The sequence below is a fragment of the Rana temporaria genome, chromosome 9 (assembly GCF_905171775.1).
Source record: "Rana temporaria chromosome 9, aRanTem1.1, whole genome shotgun sequence".
In the NCBI taxonomy this organism is placed as follows: domain Eukaryota; kingdom Metazoa; phylum Chordata; class Amphibia; order Anura; family Ranidae; genus Rana; species Rana temporaria.
Genome location: NC_053497.1, coordinates 122,971,709 through 122,995,667, shown reverse-complemented (window position 1 = coordinate 122,995,667; position 23,959 = coordinate 122,971,709). Strand labels below are relative to the sequence as shown.

At 43.4% G+C, this 23,959-nt stretch overlaps 1 protein-coding gene across 9 annotated transcripts in view; it reads right to left on the bottom strand.

Annotated features, from left to right (window-relative positions):
- Positions 1–23,959, bottom strand: part of GRIN1 (glutamate ionotropic receptor NMDA type subunit 1) — a 121,458-nt gene that overhangs the window by 39,989 nt on the left and 57,510 nt on the right. For all 9 annotated transcript variants that reach the window (XM_040324383.1, XM_040324384.1, XM_040324385.1 and 6 more), the window contains 8 exons: positions 23,388–23,509; positions 20,797–20,971; positions 19,397–19,541; positions 14,072–14,155; positions 12,194–12,329; positions 9,725–9,852; positions 3,880–4,044; positions 1,559–1,677 (listed from right to left, as the gene is read on the bottom strand). In XM_040324383.1, the coding sequence (XP_040180317.1) occupies positions 1,559–1,677; positions 3,880–4,044; positions 9,725–9,852; positions 12,194–12,329; positions 14,072–14,155; positions 19,397–19,541; positions 20,797–20,971; positions 23,388–23,509 (1,074 nt within the window). The remainder of the gene's footprint in view (positions 1–1,558; positions 1,678–3,879; positions 4,045–9,724; positions 9,853–12,193; positions 12,330–14,071; positions 14,156–19,396; positions 19,542–20,796; positions 20,972–23,387; positions 23,510–23,959) is intronic.

The following is a 23,959-nucleotide window of genomic DNA, read 5'->3' as shown; positions in this document are numbered from 1 at the left end:
CTAATTTCCTGAATATGCTGTTTATTTGGCTTAACATGGACCTGTGTTTTTTTCAGACATACGTATCTTGACGCATACACATGGTTGAAGTCTATCTACCTGCCCCAGTGTGACAATTTTGAATGCCTGGACAGTCAATCACAAATGACTAGCACTACATTGGTGGAAAAAGCATGTGTAAATGCTTCCCATATCTGGTAAGTACATTTGATGCCATGGGTGAATGGAGCGGCAGGGATTGAAGGGCAGGTAAGTATAACCAGCTGTTTTGCAATGCATGCACAAAGTTTGGGCTCTCTTTAAAGAGAACCAGTCATAACTGGGCTTACACAGGAGTCTGAATTTTCAGTCTTCGATTATTAAAATTCCCAATACATACTTTTGAAAACTGTATACCCCCTTCCCCCATAAGTTCTGCTTGCTTTGCCAAAACCTGGGGTGTCATTAGGTAAAAGGTCACCTAAAGTCTGACTATTGCTGCCCTGTCAATTAAATGACCATACTGCCAGGGCCATCTTTATGCAAGGGCACTCCTGGGCACCGCCCAGGGGCCCCAGGTACACGGGGGGGGGGGGCATAATAATCTTGCATTACATCATACTTACTAACTGTCCCGGACTTGCTGGGACAGTCAAGTTTTTTACTAAACTGTCCCGATATGGTCGTGTCCCGGGAAGCATCCCAGAATCTAAACTGTGCCCTCCTGATCCCAGTGTTGTGCTCTCATGACCCCCCCCCCCGTACTGTGCCCCTCTGCATCCCCCACCCTGTACTGTGCCCTTGTGTTGACTAGTCTTTGATTTATGGAATGTTTTTTTTTGTAAAATCGTTTTTTATTGAAAGTACTAATGAATATATGTTTAATTCTATCAACTATTTATACTTTATTGCTTGAAAGTAGGTGTGTAAATCGGGGCAAGCTGGTAGGGGCCCCAGTGCATTACTTTGCCCAGGGGCCCATGATGCTATTAAGACGGCCCTGCATACTGAACACTCAGCAGATGGGAGACCATTGTGTGTGGTATAGCCTCCAAGGAGGCAGGAGAAAGAGAGTTCAGAGAGACCTCTAAAACTGTCTTATGTCTAGGGAACTATTGCAAATGGACAAGGTCGTCAAACTATTCCAATTGATCTTACCCTTCTGGGGTCAGTCGCTTGTGCTATAGATATGAGACGATGGTTCCAATTCAGCTCAAAACATCCAGATTAAACCATTTCATGTCAAAAGCCATATTTATCTATAGCTAGTTTTTGCTTGAACTGTACAACTTTTACTGCCTGTGTAGTAAAACTGTATCCTTCTACTACTGTACTTGTGTTAGTTTTCCTCTGTAATTCACACTCCTTTAAAACCAAATGGAGCCCTACATAGGTTAATAAAAAAATGTAATCATTTGAGGTATTATTTAGGGTTTTACTCTGATAACTCATTAGGGTTTGTTTCGGTTACTTAATAAATAAATGTACAAAATCGAATATATTGTGACCATTGCTGATTTGGTGTATTTATATATGTATGATATCTGATATATTGTATGTGTTTAGGTTTTAAACTGACCTGAACCTGTCCAGTAGATACAACATTACCGCCACCACATGGACAGAGAGACCCACCAAGAGCCAAAGGGTGCTCTGGAACGGTTGCATGAATGAATCCAAGGTGCTTCTAGGTATTTCCTATCAGCAAGGAGACAAAAGGACAGATAATACAGAACACTATATATACCACTAATATGCCACGGATTAAGGTTCCACTAACAGAGCTGCATTTTTAGAAGCTGAAAAAGGCTGGCTAATCTTGCTATACAAAGGAGAGATAAAATACTTTGGCAAATGTTAAAGTGTATAACAAGCCAAAATAACTTTGTTTTCAAAGTGTTTAATGGGGGTGGGTAAAGATTAGATAATTTTCATGGTTTTAATAGCTAGAAATGTATAGCCTTAGGGCCAGATTCACAGCGGAGATACGACGGAGTATCTCAGATACTCCGTCGTATCTCTCAGAGTATCTATGCGACTGATTCATATAATCATTTACGCATAGATAGCCCTAAGATCCGACAGGTGTAATTGTTTTACACTGTCGGATCTTAGGATGCAGTACCGCAGCCGCCACTGGGTGGAGTTTGCGTCGTATTCCAGCGTCGGGTATGCAAATTAGCAGTTACGGCGATCCACGACGGATTTTCGCGTTCGGTACGTCGTCGCTAGTATAGTTTCCCGTCGCAATTTTAGGCGTCGTTTGACCTGCCCTAACTTTAGACAGCACACGTAAGTATGGCCGTCGTTCCCGCGTCGAAATTTAAAAATTCACGTAGTTTGCGTAAGACGTCCGGGAATACGGAAGTACGCTACGCACGTCGCCGTTCGAAAAAATGACATCACTTCGTGCAAAGCACGGCGGGAATTTCGAAACGGAGCATGCATAGTAGGTCCGGCGCAGGAGCGCGCCTAATTTAAATGGCACACGCCCATTTAAATTACGCGGGCTTACGCCGGAGGCCGCCAGCGTAGGTTTTCATTGCAAGTGCTTTGTGAATCAGGCACTTGCGATTAAAACTTGCGGCGGGTTTAACGTATCTACGAAACGTTACGCCGCCGCTAGTCTACGTGAATCTGCCCCTCAGTTCCTATCCTGCTGACAATGGTTTCACCAGGCAGGAAGCGAGGAAAATCTGCACAGACAGCAATAAGAAACATGCCTAATCTTCCTCTACTCTACTTAAAAGAAAAACAAAACTTTTTAATTCTTCCTGTGTTACTGTTGGAGGGTTTTTCTAATTTTCTGTCTGGTAGAACAAGGGGAGACCTCTCTACCAGAGCCCAAGATAGCAGCAAAAATGGTACAAGGATTTTAGCTCTCCTCACTCTACAGAAAACTACTAAAACACTATGGCTGCCACAGTCTCCAGAAACCGAGTCAGACTTCACAACTGAAAAAACTTCCAACTGCTAAATGTCCGTTTACCAGCAGCAGTGTACATGAGGCCATAAAGTTTTAGGTTGGGATAGTGATAGACTCTGACTCTACTGAGGGGGGACTTCATGTTCTGTGTAGTCACCATGACAGGACATGAGGGGAAATCTCTTAGGCCGCGTACACACGATAGGATCGCCAGAGGAGAACGGTCTGAAGGACCGTTTTCATTAGTCCAAACCGATCGTGTGTAGGCCCCGTTATTTAACCTTCGGTCCAAAAAATTAGAACTTTAAAATTGAACCAATGGACGCCTAACCGATAGGTCAAAACTGATCGTTAGTACGCACGACCATTGGTTAAAAATCCACGCATGCTCAGACTAAATGAGGGGACGGGAGCGCTCGTTCTTGTAAAACTAGCGTTCGTTATAGAGATAGCAAATTCATCACACTGTAACAGACAGAAAAGCGTGAATCGTTTTTTACTAACAAGGAGTCAGCAAAAGCAGCACCAAGGGTGGCGCCAAAGGCTTTAGCCTTCCCCTTTATAGTGCCAGCGTACGTTGTTTACGTGTCCGCGTTCTGACACGATCGGTTAATTAACCAATAGTGTGTAGGCGCGACGGACCATCAGTCAGCTTCATCGGTTAACTTAAGACAACTGTCCTTCACACCGTTTTCATCGGATGGACTGATCGTGTGTATACGAGGCTTTAGATAAGAAATCAGATATCAAGAAAAATAGAGAAGGGTTACAACCTTTTTTGATGTCTCTCTTTGGGAGATATTGCTTTACTTTCACTGGCCAGGAAGAGAGCAGATACCCCCCCCCCCCAACAATAAAAAGAGAGGTTCTCAGTCTTCCCCACTATAACTAAGGATTTGACTGGTGTCCCACTTTATTTCATCAGTTAAGAACATGGCATGCACTGTATCATGGATGCACTTCTCCACACAAACCTTTTTCACAAGGATGGTGAGCCCCTGATATTTAAATGGCTTTGAGAATTCAATATACTGAGCTCTTTCATTGTTGATGGTCAGAGGTGCGACGATCATGTCCGCTTGTCCGCTCAGTAGCTCTCCCATCATTCCATTCCATTCCTTCTTATTGCTGTTATTAACCTGCAATGTCAGGATGGGTAGAGTTCAGGGTAGTTCAGTCCTGTATCCTACACTTTTATCAGATTAGGATAAGATGATTAAATGAGCAAGTTTGCAGCATGGCTAACATCTGCAGAACCCGCTGCAAAGAGACACAGAAAGTTTATAAAGTATTATCCCAGATTAAAGCACCGGCAGCTGTCTGTAATCTGACAAGTGGATAGAAAATCTTCTTCTGTAGGCTTGCATGTCATGTCAGTTATGTAAAAGCAAAAGAAGCAAGCCATAGCATATTTCCCAGGAGCTCTTATTGCAAAATGCATCTGATAGTATATTTTTTTACAATAATCTATTTTTTTTTTGGCTGTGCCACATTGTTTTTCATATACAGATTTGTATAAGCAACCTGTAGAGATCTTTATGTTAGAAAGCATAATTAGCACCATTGCTAAAAAAACTGCAAAAAAATAAAATAGTCAGCACATTCTCTAAGTGAGTATGTCCACTATTCTTCACTTATTAGGGTTCATTCACATGGGTACATAGACCCCTACATCTGTGCAGAGGGCCACTTTTATGTGACCAAGGAAGCCAGCTTGTAAAAATCAATGCAGCAGCTGTACAGATCTCCCTGCACATCCAAGAGTGTACATCTGTACAGAGTGGGATGCACAGCTCTGGGTACAGATGGACTGCATTCAGAGTTTTGCATCTGTCCCTGTATGGATATACACACACAGGGATGTGCAGGAAGATCTATACAGTTGTGTCTCTCAGCCTGTCATTGATTCTTTAGAGGCTGATTGCCCTCTGCATGGATGTAGGGGTCTATTAGCCTGTGTGAATTGAAAAAGAGAAAGGGTTGAGACTTTAAATGAGATGCATGTTGATGCAAACAGTATGTATAAGTAAATAAGTAAAATTGTATAGCGTAATAACCAGGCTCGAACTTACCAACCAAACTGCAAGCCAAATTCAACTGTCTAACTGAGTATGTTAAAAGCAGAGGATTGGTTGCACACATTTGCAAATATATGGATAAGCCACAGGCCGCTTACAAGGCTCTCTGCATTACTGTGGTCCTAACTAAACTTTATTAGTTTCCTCAGTGGAGGCAGACAAGTGCTAACGAATCAAAATTCTAAGTAAGCCTAAATTTACCCCCACCTCATTCTACCCTGTAAAATACTACTAGACTTCTCTGCAGCCTTTGATACTGTTGACCATCCCCTCTGCCTCAAAAAACTCCACTCTCTTGGCCTTCAAGACTCCACTCTCTTGGCCTTCAAGACTCCACTCTCTTGGCCTTCAAGACTCCACTCTCTTGGCCTTCAAGACTCCACTCTCTTGGCCTTTAAGACTTTGCTCTCCCCTGGTTCTCCTTTTACCCGACACAGCGCTCTTTCAGTGTTACCTATAATTCTGTTTCCTCCTCTCCACTTACTCTTTATGTACCTCAAGATTCTGTCCTCTGACCCCTCCGCTGCTCCATTTACATCTCCTCCCTGGGTCAGCCTCCAGTACATCTCTATGCTGACGACACACAAACCTGTCTCTCTACTCCTCACCTCACTTCTTCAATCTCCTCTCGCATTACTAACTTACTAACTGACATATCAGTATGGATGTAACACCACTTCCTCAAACTCAATCTTTCTAAAACTGAGCTCATAATTTTTCCTCCGGCCCGTGTCCCTCCCCTGACTTTTCCATCAATAATAAAACCATCAGTCCCTCCCCTCATGCCAGGGTGCTAGGTGTAATCCTGGACTCTGACCCGTCTTTTAAGCCTAAAATCCAATCGATGTCCAAATCTTGCAGACTTTATCTCCGTAACATCTCTAAAATACGCCCCTTTCTAACCGTAGACACCACTAAGCAACTTATTCACTCCCTTGTTAAGTCTCACCTTGACTATTGTAACTCTTTCCTCATTGGTCTACCTCTCTGCAAGCTATCCACTTTTCAGTCTATCACCAATGCCCCTGCCAGACTCATCCACTTGCCAATCCCTCCACTGGCTTCCCATTGCCTAACGAATAAAAATTCAAAACACTAAGGCCCCATACACACGACCGGATCTATCCGCTGGGATTGATCCGCAGATCAGTTCCAGCAGACAGATCCGGTCGTGTGTAGGCCCAAGCGGACATTTTCCAGCCGATAAAAATCCAGCCGACGAATTTCCAGCGGATAAAAATTTCTTAGCATGCTAAGAAATCTATCCGCTGGAATCCTGTCCTTCGGACTTATCCGGTCGTCTGTACAGACTCACCGGATAAGTCCGCCCGATCCCCATCCCTCGCATGCGTCGAAGTGATTTGACGCATGCGTGGAAGTATTTACCTTCCAGGGTCGCGCACGTCGCAGCGTCATCGTCGCGGCGACGGCGCGGCCACGTCACCGCGGATGTTTTCCGCTGGGATTTTGATCTGATGGTGTGTACAAGCCATCAGATCAAAATCCGGAGGAGGAATGTCCGCTGGAAATGGTCCGGCGGACCGTTTCCAGCGGATATCCTCTCGTCTGTACGAGGCCTAACAATAACATACAAAGCCATATACAACTCTGTCCCAAGCTGCATCACCAATCTTAGCTCCAAGTTATACACAAACTGTCCACTCTGCTCCTCCCAAGACCTCCTGCTCTCTAGGTCCCTTGTCTCCTTCTCCCTTGCTCATCTCTGGGACTTCTCCAGAGCCTATCCCATCCTCTGGAACTCACTACACCGATCTATCCACTTATCTCTTACACTATCCACTTTTAGGCAATCCCTGGAAACTTATCTCTTCAGGGAGGCCTATCCTGCCTTTAGCTAACAACTGAATCTTCTACTTCCCTAATCAGTTCATCCCTCACAGTTGCTACTTTATTGTTTCACCAGCCCCTCATTATTAGACTGTAAGCTCGCAGGAGCAGGGCCCTCCTAACCCTTGTGTATTGAATTGTATTGTTGCTGTATTGTCTCCCTTTATATTGTAAAGCGTTTCGCAAATGTATAATAATAATACTAAAAGAAAAGATGTCTATACTTACCTATTCTGAACCCACTTTGCGCTGGTCCCATGATTGGGTCCCAGTGCCGGCTTCAGTATATAGGAGAAGCAGCGACAAGGCTGTAGAGCCTGGGCAATGATGTCACCCATACACTTACTATGGGGCAGCTGTTGTCGGATGTCCCAACCCTTTACTGAAGCTGGCACTTAAATATGATCATGTGACTAGACAGGAACAGCTTTAGGATAAGTAAATATAGGCATATTTTCTTTTACAGGGTAGATAAAATAGTACTAGAATGGGGTGGGAGTAGATTTAGGCTTAGTTGGAATTTGACTGCAATTTCACTTTAAATCTGATCTTTATGTAATACTTTATAAACACTGCTTTACCTGCCAAGGAGTTTGTAATTGTGCTGCAGAAGCACAGCTTGGTAAAATATTTCCCCCTAGCCAGCTGACTGGACAGAATGTGCAGTGGCACGCTGATCATGATCAGTTCATCTCTCTGCTCACTCTGCTCTCTCCTCCCTATAGTATGTGTGCACTACTACAGATCTTGATTGGCTACTTGTGCTGTTAACTCCTCTCTCAATCTGAGTTCTGCTGTATAGGGGGTCACAGTAAACAATCAATGCATATTCAGGTACCTATGCCTCTAGCATTTAAAGCTGAACTCTGGGATTAAAAACTTGTATCTAAATATATTGCTCCAAAAGCCACAAATGATATAAATCTACTTTATGTGCACCAAATACCTTTACAAATCTAGACAATACCTTGTAAATATAGCAATGACATCATCACTGTGCCGTGTATATCTGTGCAGAGAGCAGAGTTGTGGGAAGGACCCAGCAGGCCCCACCCACTACAGGCTGCCTGCAGAAAACTACAGGACCAGTCACCCTGCACAAGGAGAGAGAGCAGCAGTGACTGGTCTTTTTTACAGTAAGCTCCTGCACATAGATACAATTTCACATTGGATTACTGGACAGATCTGAAAGAAATGCACAAATCACACCACGATTCAAGAAGAGCACACATGATTCTTGTATTTAGACAGTATACACTATAGTTACATAGTTACATAGTTAGTCAGGTTGAAAAAAGACATATGTCCATCTAAAAATAATAATAATAATAATAATAACAATAATAATAATAATAATAATACTACAATCCCATATACACAAACATATACCCACTGTATATTGACAAAAGTATTGGGATGCCTGCCTTTACACGCACATAAACTTTAATAGCATCCCAGTCTTAGTCTGTAGGGTTCAATATTGAGTTGGCCCACCCTTTGCAGCTATAACAGCTTCAACTTTTCTGGGAGGCTGTCCACAAGGTTTAGGAATGTGTCTATTGGAATGTTTCACTATTCTTCCAGAAGTGCATTTGTGAGGTTGGGCACTAATATGGACGGGAAGGCTTGGCTCGCATTTTCTGCTCTAATTCATCCCAAAGGTGTTCTATTGGGTTGAGGTTAGGACTCTGTGGAGGCCAGTCAAGTTCCTCCACCCCAAACTCACTCATCCATGTCCTTTTGGACCTTGTTTTGTGAACTGGTCATGTTGGAACAGGTAGTGGCTATCCCCAAACTGTTCCCACAAAGTTGAAAGCATGAAATTGTCCAAAATGTCTTGGTATGCTGACACCTTAAAGAGGTTGTATACCTCCCTGTATACGTTGTACATATAGGTAAGCCTAAAATAAAGCTTACCTATAGGTACAGTAAATATCTCCTAAAGGTGCACAGTTTATGAGATGTTTACTGTATACTGCGCCGATTATGTCACGTCTTTAGGAGCATATGCTGTGATCGGTGGCTCCCACGCGCATTCACGGGAGTAAAGTCACGTGGCTCTGGCCAGTCACACAGCCAGAGTCCGCGGCCCCGGAAGAAAGACAGGCGAAGATGGATGCAGACTGCAGCTGGGATGACGCAGGCTTAGTTTGCAGTGGGGACTACGCAGGCTTCGTTTGCATGTAAGTGTCACATAATGTGCTAGTACGCGATGCATACTAACACATTATGCCTCTACTTTACAGGGAAGGAAAAAAAAGAAAAAAACAAAACAAAGTTTACTTCCTCTTTAATAGTTCCCTTCATTGAAACTAAGGGGCCAAGCCCAACCCCTGAAAAGCATCCCAAAACCCTAATCCCCCCCCACCGAATGATTTGAAGGGGTGGCCCAATACTTTTTGCAATATAGTGTGGATGAGCGAGTTTGGGGTGGAGGAACTTTACTGGCCTGCACTGCACAGAGTCCTGACCTCAACTCAATAGAACACCTTTGGGATGAATTAGAGTGGAGACTGCAAGCCAGGCCTTCTCGTCCAACATCAGTGCCTGGCCTCACAAATGCACTTCTGGAAGAATGGTCCAACATTCCCATAGACACACTTCTAAACCTTGTGGACAGTCTTCCCAATACTTTTGGCAATATAGTGTATGTTTAGTCTTGATCTCAGCTTTAAAAATAGATTTTTGGGGGAAATAATACTGAACATGACAATAATTTTTTTTAGAAAATAGCCACACCAAACAAACAAAAAAACAAAACTTTATTACCCAAGTTACAAAGAAATACAAGCAAACAGAATGCATAATTGTATTAGGCACAATGGCAGATTTTATGCTGAGATTTATAGCAACCATGCACTTAATATTGGAGGAGAGTATGTAAATCACCTACCCGCTCCTGTGTACCAAACTTCCCATCAGCCACCAGGTGGAATTCATAGTTGAAACTCATTTCTTTGGCGAGTTTCAGCAACAAGTCAATGCAGAAGCCATAACAGCACTGGGGAATGGTGGGACGACCTAGTAAGACACAGGGAGATGGAAAATTCTACAGTTGCAAATGAGATGATGGAAGTGGGAGATCGATGATGTAAGATGGAACCAGGATAATTCCCCCATCTAAAATAAGAAGGACCTGAAGTTTATATGGAGCTCAACAGAGGAGCTGTGCATGTAGGGTAACAATTTGAAGAGGACTTTTCTCATTTAAAATATCTTATTCTTCAATGACATTTGATGCAAGACATGGAATGTATAATGTACATTGTTACCATCAGGGCTTTTTTTCAGGGGGAACTTGGGGGAACCTTTGGCTCAGACCCTTTGGTGCCTGCTCACCACAATCACTTGTAAACACAGAAGTCTGGTTTCTGTGTTTACAAGTGACAGCTTTGTAACCCCCCTGAACTCTGCACTCTGTATGTAATGCAATTCTTGTATTTAATGCCCATTTAAGACCCTTCTTCTGTTTGTGAAATCTGAACGGGTCGTGGTTGAGTTCCTGCACCTATTTTCTGAGAAAAAAAGCTCTGGTTACCATAAATGTCTCTTTAGAGATATCCCATTCCCAAGAAGCCATTGGCTGACTCTTGCCTAAGATTATGGCTTATAACAGGGGTGTCAAACTCAATTTCATTGTGGGCATCAGCATTATGATTGCCCTCAAAAGGGCCGGTTGTATCTGTAAGATTAGATGTCCAGCGCATCCCCTCCCCTTACATTAGATGTTAAGAGAAGTTGAGTCCCCCACTCTCCCTTACATCACAGTGCACCCCCCTCTCCTTATGCTGCTGCTGGGGAGAAGCTGGATGCATTGCTTAAAAGCAGAAAGTAGGGCATAACTATAACCATAGCACCCCATTTGGCTGCTATAGGGCTCAGCTCTCTTTCAGAAAGTGACCATGGAATCTAGGTACTATGCACTCCAGGGGATCTTGTGCTATATGCAAAAAGTCGGGACCTGTCCGTCCCACAGGCTGGGACCAGAGCTTGCACCTTCATTCAGAGGCCCCATTAACATGCATTTGTGCAGAGACTAAAGCCTCATACACATGATCAGTCCATCCGATGAGAACGGTCTGAAGGACCGTTGCCATCGGTTAACCGATGAAGCTGACTGATGGTCCGTCGTGCCTACACACCATCAGTTCAAAAACCTATCGCGTCAGAACGCAGTGACGTAAAACACAACAACGTGCTGAAAAAAATGAAGTTCAATGCTTCCAAGCATGCGTCGACTTGATTCTGAGCATAAGCGGGTTTTTAACCAATGCTTTTGCATACTAACGATCGGTTTTGTTCTCATTTTTTTGACCGAATTTTAAAGAACCTATGGGGCCTACACAAGATCGGTTTGGACTGATGAAAACGGTTCTTCAGACCGTTCTCCTCTGGCGATCCTAATCATGTGTACGAGGCCTTAGGGGAGAAGCAAGGCCACATTCTCTACAACAAGTGGAGTAAATACTACAAGGCTGCGTACACACAATCGGTCCATCCGATGAGAACGGTCCTAAGGACCGTTGTCATCGGTTAACCGATGAACCTGACTGATGGTCCGTCGCGCCTACACACCATCGGTTAAAAAACGATCGTGTCAGAACGCAGTGACGTAAAACACGACGTGCTGAAAAAAACGAAGTTCAATGCTTCCAAGCATGCGTCGACTTGATTCTGAGCATGCGCAGGTTTTTAACCGATGCTTTTGCATACTAACTTCACTTCATCTTTACAGACAGCTTGGTCCCACCTATTCATAGACTATGGCTTAAAAGGCCTCTCTGGGAGAAGGCAAGTAGCATTAGACCTGGGCATCTTCTATTGTTTTAGTTAGCCCTGCAGAGAAAACCCCAACTGAGGAGCCCCTCCACTAGCTGCTGCTGTACCAGTCCTCCCATTTTCTTCCTGCAAAGAAAAAGTTCCTCTGCTCTTCATGCTAAAGTAACTATGTTTGGTTTGGGCATGTCAGGTAAGTTAATGCAATACATTTGGTAAGTGCGTCAAAAAGAGAGGTCACCAAGATGGAAGTTAACGGAAGTTTGGGCCCCATCGTAATTTTGCAATTGTAGTCACACCCCCAGTTAGAACCTTTTTATTTTTACTGCCATTTCCTGCCATTTTTACTGCCTGTTGTGAGAATTCCCCTCGCTTCCCATGTGGTCAGTAGAACAGGAATTGAAGATAAATCTTCCCGAAAAGGACACAGCAATAAAAGTTGGGCAGAGATTCCAACCCTCCTTAACTCTGTCCAAAACTAAACAATCTATAATTTTGTCTGGAGCTCCACTTTAATAGAAAAGATGTATAATGTTTATATCATGCACAGCCTCTGAGTAGCCAAAAGGTACAATTCTGTACTTACCTGGGGTGGTCTCATTGGGCCCTTGGCATTGAACTTTTTTGATGAGCTCACCAGTTATACCATATTCCTCTTTACAGGTACCATCTGGTAATGCTGCTTTGACATAAACAAACGGTTCTTGGTGAATAGTCACTATCTGTGAATGAAATAGATGATACCATACATTAAAAAGCAAAGATAAGAGTGCACGTACCCACAATCCAGGTTTATAGTACTTTCTGCATAAGATCATTTTTGTCCAGAAAGCTTCATTGTGTTATATCTCAGGCATGGCTGAATAAGCACAGAAGGAAGTTTACAAGATAAAGAAATGTTGGGGTAACACAGTGTATAAGCCAATAAATTTAAGGTAGAAACCCCCTTTACTTTAGCAGAAAACTCCTTCAGAGACCAACATTAGCCAAAGCTTGATGTGTCACTTTTTATTTGGTGTCTGTGTCTTTGTTTGGGAGATTTCCTTGTCCATTTGTCAGTTGTCAGACAGAAAAGGAAGCAAAAGAAATTCTTACAACTTTCTCGCTATTTAATAGGTGTTAGACAGAATCTCCCCACTTTCTATCCATCTGGCATAAGCGTGCGCAGGGGGTGTGTCAGGTGTGCGTGGGCACACCCTAATCACTCTTTGCGGTGCCGATTCCACCTACTGCCCAGGCGTCCCCCTGTGTTGCGCCCCCTACCGCAGTGCTGCTGGTTTCCCTCCTCTCCCCCTGGCTGCTGTGGGGGATGTTTCAGGATGGAGAGCAGGAGAAGGGGCTAGTCAATATACATGCTTGTAGGTTAATTGGCTTCTGTCTAAATTGGCCCTAGTGTTTGTATAAATGTGAGTTAGGGACCTTAGATTGTAACAGTGTTGCCAACTGTCCAACCACAGTGAAGACACTTACTCACTGGGGGAGATTCAGATAGAGATACGACGGCGTATGTCCTGATACGCCGTCGTATCTCTGAGATCCGGCGGTTGGATCTATGCGACTGATTCATAAGAATCAGTTACGCATAGATCTCCCTTAGATCAGACAGGTGTAAGTGACTTACACCGTCGGATCTTAGGCTGCAATCTCCCGCCGGCCGCTAGGTGGCGCTTCCATTTGTATACGCGACGAATATGCAAATGAGGAGATCCGCCGATTCAGAAACGAACGCCCGCCCGTCGCTTTTTTTTTACGTCGTTTGCGTTCGCCTTTTTCCGGCGGATAGTTACCCCTGCTATATGCGGCGTATCCTATGTTAAGTATGGCCGTCGTTCCCGCGCCAAGTTTTGAATTTTTACATCGTTTGCGTAAGTCGGTCGCGAATACGGATGGACGTAATTTACGTTCACGCCAAAACCAATGATGTCTTAGCGACGTCATTTGGAGCAATGCACGCTGGAAAATTTAGCCGGTGGCGCATGCGCATTTAAATGGCTGTTTACACTGAACTGTGGATCACCCCATATTTTGAAAACATTCAATCAAAACACAGGAAAGACAGCCAATCCTAGGAGAGCTGGACAGGAGAGGAGAGGAAGAGAGGGGAGGGGGATGTGGATTGTGCACTTTACAGAAGCTGTGCATGTCTGCAAGCTAGTGCACGACATATGTAAATAACCTGTCACTCAAGCAAGGACTTTGGTCTTTATCTGGAAGTCTGTTTTATTTCACTGAACAATAAAAAGAGGATTGCTCAGCGCTGGATTAACTCTGTGTGGCAAGACTGGGCACAGATGATAGGAAATCGTATTCTCTACATTGTCACATCAAAAGAAATAAAATCAATTTTGGGTTTACATCCAATTTAAGGCAATTGCAAAACTATTTAAATCAACACATTTATAGAGATTAGCATAGTTCTAAAAACCGCAGATGTGAAAAACACAAACTATATTAAGGTTTATACCTTTAGATTGGTCGACATTTTGTACCCTTCAGGTCTTTCTGTTTCACCTCCTGGCCAAATAATCTTTCTGTCATTCTGTAAAATCTACAAGATAAAAGAGCAATCAAAATAAAGGAGTAATAACGAAAGAAAAGCTGTTTTCCTGACAAAGTGATAGGCCCCGTACGCACGAGGAGACATGTCCGATGAAAAATTTTCATCGGACATGTCTTCTGGGAGCTTTTGGTCTGATGTGTGTACACACCATCAGACCAAAATCCCCACGGACAGAGAACGTGGTGACATAGAAGACACCGACGTTCTCAAACACGGAAGTGCAATGCTTCCACGCATGCGTCGAATAAATTCGACGCATGCGTGGGATTTCGGGACGCTGGTTACACGTCATAACCAGCGGACATGTCCGATTAGGTGTACTAACCATCGGACATGTCCGACGGACATGTTTACAGCGGACAAGTTTCTTAGCTTGCTAAGAAACTTTTGTCCACTGGAAACCTGTCCGCTAGGCCGTACACACGGTCGGACATGTCCGCGGAAACTGGCCCGCTGATCAGTTTCAGCGGACATGTTCGACCGTGTGTACGGGGCCTAAGTTACATATCATGTAGCGCTACCCCTGAAGGAACTGCTGTTTGTATTACACCCTGTCTTTGAGGGGGATTCCTGTTCAACACAATACTGATGTAGTAGCTGCCCAGGCCACACAAATGTGGTACATCGTGCTGGTTTCATGGCTGCACACTGCCTCCTCCCCCATTTGTCTCTGTCCTCCCTCTCTTTTTGAGACCCAAAATGCACCACCTTGCTGGAAGTCCCTCCAACCAATAGCAATCTGAGTAGCATCAGTCTGGTCTCTTCCAAAATGAAGAGGAGGAGGGAACAGCAATACTGTAACAAGGAGAAATGTGCTGTAAGCACATTTAAGGGGCCACAGACTGTGCTACACATTAGCCTCACCAAACATCTTTGGTTCTCCAAAGAGGTAAAAGGGAGTAGACTAAACTATTTAATAAACTAAACTATGTACATTTTTCAGCAATCATAGCAAACAAAGGAAATTCCCAACAAGGTGCGTGAGGACCTGTGCACTATAGGAACAATCTCATCTGAACTGTTGCCCTGAGAGTCATAGATTAGTCCTGAAGGGGAAGCAAATTAGTATCTTGACTTTCTGTGTTTTAGGCTCAGGTATGTTTCCATCAGAAGGTACTTTTGCCAGAGTTAAAGGCTATGGGCCAGATCCTCAAAAGAGATACGCAGGCGGATCTGCTGTTCCGCCTGCGTATCCCTGTTTCTATCTTTGGAACTGATCCACAGAATCAGTTTCCAAGAGATAGACAGAAGATCCGGCATGTGTAAGGGACTTACACTGCCGGATCTTAGGATGCAGTACCGCATCCGCCGCTGGGGGCATTTCGCGTCGAAATGCCGCTTCGGGTATGCAAATTAGCACTTACGGAGATCCACAAAGCTTTTCAGCTTCGTTTTTTCTCCGTAAGTTTTAGTTTGCAATTGTAACATTAGGGCTGCTTTTACAAAGTGTAAAGTTAGTACACCATGTAAAAGCAGACCCTTCTTTCCAGCGACGCTGTCTTTTTGTTTGTTAAATTATTTTTTTTCCCGCCGCAACTCGTTTTTTTTCCCGACGCAACTTTTTTGACCCGTAATTTCGCGCTATCCAGGTTGGGAAAATGACGTCACGAGCATGCGCAGTACGTCCGGCGCGGGAGCTCGCCTAATTTAAATGGGACTCGCCGCCATTTCAATAGGAACGCCTTGCGCCGGCGGAATTTAAGTTACACACCCGAAAATTTCTAGGTAAGTGCTTTGTGGATCGGGCACTTAGGTAGAAATTTTCCGGCAGTGTAACTTAAATGGGAAAAGATAAGTTACGGCGGCTGGCTGTGGATCTGGCCCAATCTTTCTCCTCTATGACTGGTTGAAGTCTCTTTCTGTTCTACCTTATCTTGGTCATTCTTCAAATCTTTCTTCTTAACGCATCTTAAAACAGCCAATTTATAGATATACTATTATTATTTTCTAATTAAATTACTTGGTTGATCCAGGCTAAAATCATATTTTTTATATTCATCCCCATGACTAAGGAACTCTTGGTGGATCCAGGGGGTCAAGGTCACATAATGGAGAGTGTCCTTGTTTGTCTAATAACTAAAGGGTCCTACGCTAGCTTAACTGGAAGATACCCATCATATTGGAACTTCTCAGTGTCACTTTTGCACCCAAATCAAGGAAAGCCTTCATGTTGGACATGTACAATTTGTTTCATTAGAAATCAAAATTTGGAAAAACTTTATTTTTTTTCAGAGAATCAGATGTATCTCCCCCCGAACCATACCAGATCCTCAACATGAGGGGGTGGGGGGTGCTTTGGGGCAGTCCCTCCCCAAAGCACCTGGTCCCCATGTTGATGGGGACAAGGGCTTCTTTCCCACAACCCTGGCCTGGTGGTTTTGGGGGTGTGGGGGGGTGACCTATCGGAATCTGGAAGCCCCCTTTTAATAAGTGATGTTACCAGGTGAGCCCTGCTCGCATGTCTACGTCTTATTGGGTGAGTGTCATTATGGGGTGGGATCATCCAGTGAAATCACCGGTTAACCCTGCCCCCATGTTTATCTGTCATTCGGAAATGATACTTGCCCAATTAGAGGTAGATATGGGGGCGGAGTCATCCAGTTACCTGGTAATCCTGCTCCTATGTTTACCTGTCATTCGGCTGTGTCCCTGGACAGGAACAGTTGTGTTCGACGGGCAGCGGTTTTTGTTTTTTTTCCTTCGGGTCAGCGTTTTTATGTTTTTCTTTTTATAAAGGACTTGTTAAAAACTGAAGTTGTCTTTTTATTAACTCTTTGAGCACTTTTTAGTGCATGAGTAGGGGTACGTACCCCATACCCTTTCACATGGGGGGTCAGGATCTAGGGGTCCCCTTGTTAAAGGGGCTTCCAGATTCCGATAAGCCCCCCACCTGCAGACCCCCACAACCACCAGGCCAGGGTTGTGGGGAAGGAGCCGCCCTGCCCTAAAGCACCCCCCCATGTTTAGGGCATGTGGTCTGGTATGGTCCAGGAGAAGGGGCAGTAACTTGTCCACCCATTTCCTGGCCTGCTAAACTGTATGCTCGGATAAGGGTCTATTATGGATTTTGGGGGGCCCCATGCCCCTTAAAATCCATTCAAAGAGAAGTACAGCCAATGCTTGTTTGGAGTTTTTCGTTCTGCACTCCTGTAACCTGTTTTCAGCAGACAGCGGGCTGAATCATGCTGTCAGCTGATATCACAGAGCTAGTCCAGGCTCTGGAAGATTGCGACCATATGGTTGGCATCCACTCACATGTCTGGACCGACACCCGCTCAGCAACTCATATTTACAGGATTTCTAGTTGCCATTTTCAGTTGGACTTAATAAGCTACAATGTTGCTGATCAGTTGTAAGCTAACCCCCTGGAAACAGGCATGAATGCCTCTCCTCCACTCCAACAAGGCGGATGTGGCTGTATCCATTTGCTTGTCCAGAACGGACACTTGGCTGTCAGGTGCCAAGTCACCACTGCCTGATGAATTTGCCCTTCCTCCCAGGAGGCCTCAGGAATGTCCATGACTACATTCAACACCAGTCTTCTATTTTGCTCCTGGCATAAATTGGGAGCGACGTCACGGTCTTTGTTGACTTCGTTCCAAACACAGCCAACTGCCCAGCCTCACTGGAAGGTATATGAGTGAGTGAGTGAGTAACTTGTATAGCGCTACAAATGCAAACTGAATCGCCTCAAGGCGCTTTTGTCCAATTCCGTCCAGATCCTCTAGAAGAGGTGGGTCTTACGTTTTTTTCTGAAGGCCCGGTGGTTTTCTTCCATGCGGATTATCGTGGGTAGAGCGTTCCATAGCCGTGGTCCTTGGACTGCGAATCTTCATTCTCCTTTAGATTTGTAGCGGGACTTGGGGATGTGGAGGAGATTTTGATTTGTTGATCAGAGGGCACGATTAGGGGTGTAGTGTTTTATTTTCTCGCATAAATATTGAGGCGCGTTTTTTTGTGTGCATTTGTGGGTGAGGCAGAGGGTCTTGAATGTAACCCGATCCTTTACTGATAGCCAATGGAGTCCTCAAGGCAGGGGTGATTGATTCCTAGGGTCTTTTCCTGTTATCAGTCTTGCTGCTGTGTTCTGGACGACTTGTAGATGAGAAATCTGGTATTTGGGTAGACCTAGGTAAAGGGAGTTTGCGTAGTGGAGTCGGGAATTGATGAGTGTTCCAACTACTGCTGCTGTGTCCTCTTTCGGGATGAATGGGATGAGTCTGCGCAGCAAGCGGAGAAGATAGTAAGATCCGCTGACTACTGATCCTATTGTGCGTCCATAGTCATGTCTGAGTCAAAGATGACTCCGAGGCTTTTTGACTTTGGTGCTTGGGGTGATGTTTTGTCCAAGAATGGTGGGTGGTGTCAGAGTCGTCCTAGAGTTTGTCCCTCGATATACCCTCTCTCTCTTCTGGAGCTTATTAATGTAAAAGGCTCAGCACAACTTGAGAACAGCATTTTCCTAGAACCACATTCAGCAGTAATTCCTGTTCAACACAATACTTAAGCAGCAGCTAGCTGGACAATAGCTGGGATAACACTACCGAGGTAATGACTGTCATCATTGGAGGATTTAATCTTCTTTCAGTCATGTATTGTAAGTATGCAGAGTCACTGCTATGTTTAAAAAAAGCAAGAGAATAGGGGGGAAAGGCAGCCATGATGGTTCAGCAGTTCTATCCTTTATAAGTGACATGCATGAAAGCATGGTCGGACCAGTGATTTTTATGGACAAGTGGCAGTTAAAGAGAACCTGTCAACAATGAGCTTTACATGAAACAGCACTGTTTATAAAAAAACTAAATCATATTAGTTGTATAAATAACTGCTTAATCCCTACTCTACTTCTAAAAAATACCTGATATCATTCTGCCACCCTAAGGGATGCCATATTTTCTGACCCTGTTGTGAGACCAGTGTCGATTTTTAGCCCAGAGTTCACTTACTATTTCCTGGAGCACTCTGCCTCTCTCAGTCATACAAAAGGGGTGAATGAAGCAGGGCTGTCACTCAAGATGGCATGGTACCATAGAGCAGCATGAGCAAAATTATCTCAGAAATGGGGCATAGATAATCATTATCAATATTCCCAACAATATCACTACGTGTAAAAATCCCTGGTGACAGTTCTTCTTTACACAGCTCTAAAGGTGCACTGGCCAGGCACAGGTATGTGCAGACCAGTGGGAAACCCACTCAATGCAAAGTACAGATTGGACTGCTACTCACGTGGCTTCCATTGAATATCCCAACTTGGACGAGTTTTCGGTTTTGAAGGTTCATAATGCTGTAGTTGGCAAATTTTCTGTCTCCATCTTCATTAAATTCCACCCTTCCTGTAACACCTTCTGGGTATTTGGAGGACATTAGCACCCTGACATAACAGAATACAAATATGCACTTAGCGGTATCTACAAATTTGTGAAGCACTTCTGCAATGAGCCCAGAGGTTATCTGACAGAGCTTAAAGTGTTACTAAAACCAGGACCCTGCAGTCACTATATCTGGTCTCCCACATTACACAGAACATGTAAATGAAAAAGTTTTAGTAAATATAAACTGCTAAATACCTTTTCTCATCAGCAGTTAGAGCAGTCTTGTGACTTCTATCGGTGCCTGATTAAAGCTGGTAGGAGGAGTTTTATTCTACCCTGATTGTCCTATGAGGCTTCATGACCCTTAACCCTCTGTCTGGACAGTGCTAATTGGACCTGTGTTGATCACATGCACTCTCCCAAGAAAAAAAACAACTCTCTAGCAATACACACCAAACTGAGCATGTGCAACTTGTCCTCAAGGCTCTTTTCTATCAGAAGATGGTTTGGGGACTGTGTAGGTTTGCCATCTTTTCTTCAAGGCAAACCTGAACACTTTAGCGGTGAAGGGCAGTTTTTTTTTTATCACAGTATACACTATAGTATTATAATAGACCTGGGACACCTTTGGCCCAAGGAAAGTAGTAATGCAGCACACGTAGTCCACCGCGGCGAACAGTGTCTGTGGCGAAATTGCTCTAGCTGACATCCTTGTCCAGCCCCCCCCCTAGTGATGCCTAACCTGTCCCCAGACAGGTGCCCACAGCTCCCGGATGGAAACACATTTTTTACGCAATGTAGAAGATTAACCCCTTCGGTTTCACAGTGAGTTCAAAAAAGCATGATTTACTGCATATGAAGACTGATTTTACTGTTGTGGGTTTTGTAACACTTTAAGTCCCTTACAGGGAGAGTTCCTCTGACTAGGATGAGGGCAAATCTGTCCAACAGGGAAAGAAAACAAAATCTTTAGTTGAATATGGAAACGTTGGTATCAGTACACATATTTTTTGTACAGGGGTCATAGGAAGAAAAAGTAAGAAAAAGTTTCCCAAAGAAAGTCACAGAAATAAAATCTGACAAAAATTTCAACTTTTCTTCAATATAGCCTTAACAAAAAAAAAAAAAAACAGAAGCAAGGCTTTAGTGTATTACTGTTTAGGAGCCAGGAAAGATTTTTTAGTTTGGCAAATTGGCCAACACTGTATGCATCTGTCTCTTGCTAAACTTGTTGGGTATAATATTTTAGAAGATGCCATGTGTGGTTTATGTTCATGGTTGCTTTTGCTACTTTTAGGGTTTAGTTATAATAACCTTTTGAATAGCGGCCCAGTTTTCCAGATGTTTGTATTTCCTACACACCCTCTTGGCGGGTCAGTAATATTTTCTTTTTCAAAAAGATCATGAATTGCCTGAGCGGTAATGGCCACTGCATCACTTATGTGGGCGGATTCATTTTTCCCATTGATCAACTGCAGACCGATGACCCCTACAACAGAAACATAAGTACATGATTGATCTGGTTAAAGATTATTTCTGAGTATAGGTAAACAATTTTAAAAACATTAACATTATTAAAAGTGCAAGTGTAGGCAGAGGCAGACATCAAATGATCCCTATTTAATCCAGTTAAATATTATCCGGAAGCCTTGAATTTCTTGCACATCAGTAATCAGGGTTGGAGGGCGCAGTGCTGCCAACCAATCAGGTTCTACTAAATTGCACAGTGTTATGTATCTAACTATAGAAAAAATCCAGTTTAATCCAGTTTTTCCCTAATTGACAATTGAATGTGGCACTGTGGAAGCCTTTACTGGCATAATGTATCTAACTAACGAAATCTGCTGAATGGAGGAGAGAGCACGTGGGTGACTACATCAGACATTTACCGCTCATTCACTAATCATAGTCCTGACCAAGCATCTGTATTGCTTTGGCTACATTACCTAAACATTGATGGTCAAGACCCGACTGTGTTGCCACACCTTTTGAGCAAAAAAAATGTGTGTAGATATATATATATATATAGAGAGAGAGAGAGAGAGAGTGTGAGAGAGAAAATGTATACGGTATGTACAATATATACTATGGCCGTGATTCAGATACATTGTCGTATCTTTGAGCGGGCGTAGCGCATCTCATATGCGCTACGCCGACGTAACATTGAGAGGCAAGTACTGTATTCAGAAAGCACTTGCTCCCAAAGTTACGTTGGCGTATCGTAAATGTGCACCCAAGATACAACGGCGTAAGGAGACTTACGTCGGTCGTATCTTGCAAAATTCAGGCGTATCTCAGTTCCTGAATAAGCGCATAGATACGACGGCGCGCATTTGGACTTACGACGGCGTATCTGGAGATACGCCATCGTAAGTCCTTTCTGAATCCGGGCCTATATATATACTATATTTACACTATTACACTATATATCTGTAAATTAGGCATAATTTCAGAAATAGAAGTGCTAATACTTTATTTTTATCAATTAACAAAATGGAAAGTAAATCAAAAGAAGAGCAATTCAAATCACTATTTGGTACCCTTCGCCTTCAAAACAGCATCAATTCTTCAATTCTTCAAGGTACACTAGAAGGGAGGTTGCTCCAAACATCTTGGAGAACTAACCGCAGATCTTCTGTGTATTTAGGCTGCCTAAAATCCTTTTGTCTCTTAATGTAATCCCAGAAAGACTTGATAATGTTGAGATCAGGAAGACAAACCCATCACTTTCAGAACTCCTTGTTCTTCTTTACGTTAAAGAAAATAGTTTATTACACTAGCTGTATGTTTGGGGTTGTTGTCCAGAATACATTTGGAGTAAATCACACACCTCCCTGATGTTATGGATAAGTATCTGTCTGTATTTCTCAGCATTGAGGATGCCATTGATCCTGACCAAATCTCCAACTTCATTTGCAGAAATTTGCAGCTAAAAATTTGCAAGGAACTTCCACCATACTTCACTGTTGCCTGCAGACACTTATTATTGTACTGCCCTCCAGCCCTTTGTGAACAATTTGCCTTTTGCTACAGCCAGATGTTTCACATATTGACTTATCAGTCCAGAGCACCTGTTGCCATTTTTCTGCACCCCAGTTCCTACTTTTTCATGCATAGTTGAGTCGCTTGTTTCCATGTCCTATGGAAAGCAGATACTTATCTATCATGCCATACTATCGGGGGGGGGGGGGCATGTGATTAGCCCCAAATTTATTCTACAGTAGGACAACAACCCCAAACATGCAGCCAATGACCACTCATTTTACTGTGTCCTAATTTTACTTTTTTCTCTCATTTTGTTTTCTATAAAAAATACAATAAATAGGCTAATGAGTTTTTTTTTTGCCAAAAAACTGTTTAGAAGAACCTTCTGTGTTACTCAGGCCATTTAGATCCCATTGCACCCTTAAAAAAAATCTTTATTTTGAATTCCTTTTTGACATCAATGCAATTTTTTCAAATATAGTGAACTTTTACCAATTTCTCCTGATTTTCGCAATCTTGGAGGAATGAAAATGCTCAGATTTTGAAACAATCTTTCCATGACATGTTTATATTATTTTTCCCATTAAGCAAGCTAGTGATACACTGAACATTGAACTTTCAATGCTTTTGTTTCCATCTTAAAGCTGCTAAATAGGAAACCTTTCCATTTAAGTGCACTTATAACTGGTAAGGTAGCCCAGCTTGCATCTTTGCCATTTACAATCTTCCCACAAGCAGCCTCAAATCTACAGTGCTTAGAATTGCTGGGTCATTACCGGTGTAACTTAGCTCTGGTCACAGAATCCCATTGCTTTTCAAGTGTCAGTGGCTTTGAAATTGCTTAAGACATAAAACATTTTTTTTAGTAAAGGTGAGGTTGTATTGCATTGCGTTCTTTAAGTGTGATATGGTCACATTACCATCAGGTGCATATCGTAAGGCACTTCCAGAAATTTCCCTTTCTCCAACCAACCACACATAGCCAGAGCCTGTCATGTCTAGCACAGCTGCTGTCTTGTACACAGTACTGGCGTCATCCTCACTAGAATACAAAAGAAAACAAATTAGAAACTAAAACACTATATTGTCAAAAGTATTTGGACACCTGCCTTTACACGCCTTTACACGCACATGAACTTTAATGGCATCCCAGTTTTCATCTGTAGGGTTCAACATTGAGTTGGCCCACCCTTTGGAGGTATAACACCTTTAACTCTTCTGCAAAGGCTGTCCACAAGGTTTGTCTATGGGAATGTTTGACCGTTCTTCCAGAGGCACATTTGTGAGGTCAGGCACTGCTGTTAGATGAGAAAGCCCGACTTGCAATTCATCCCAAAAGTGTTCTATTGGGTTGAGGTCAGGACTATGTGCAGGCCAGTCAAGTACCTCCACCTCACTCATCCATGTCTTTATGGACCTAGCTTTGTGCACTGGTGCGCAGTCATGTTAGAACAGGAAGGGGCCATCCCCAAACTGTTCCCACAAAGTTTAG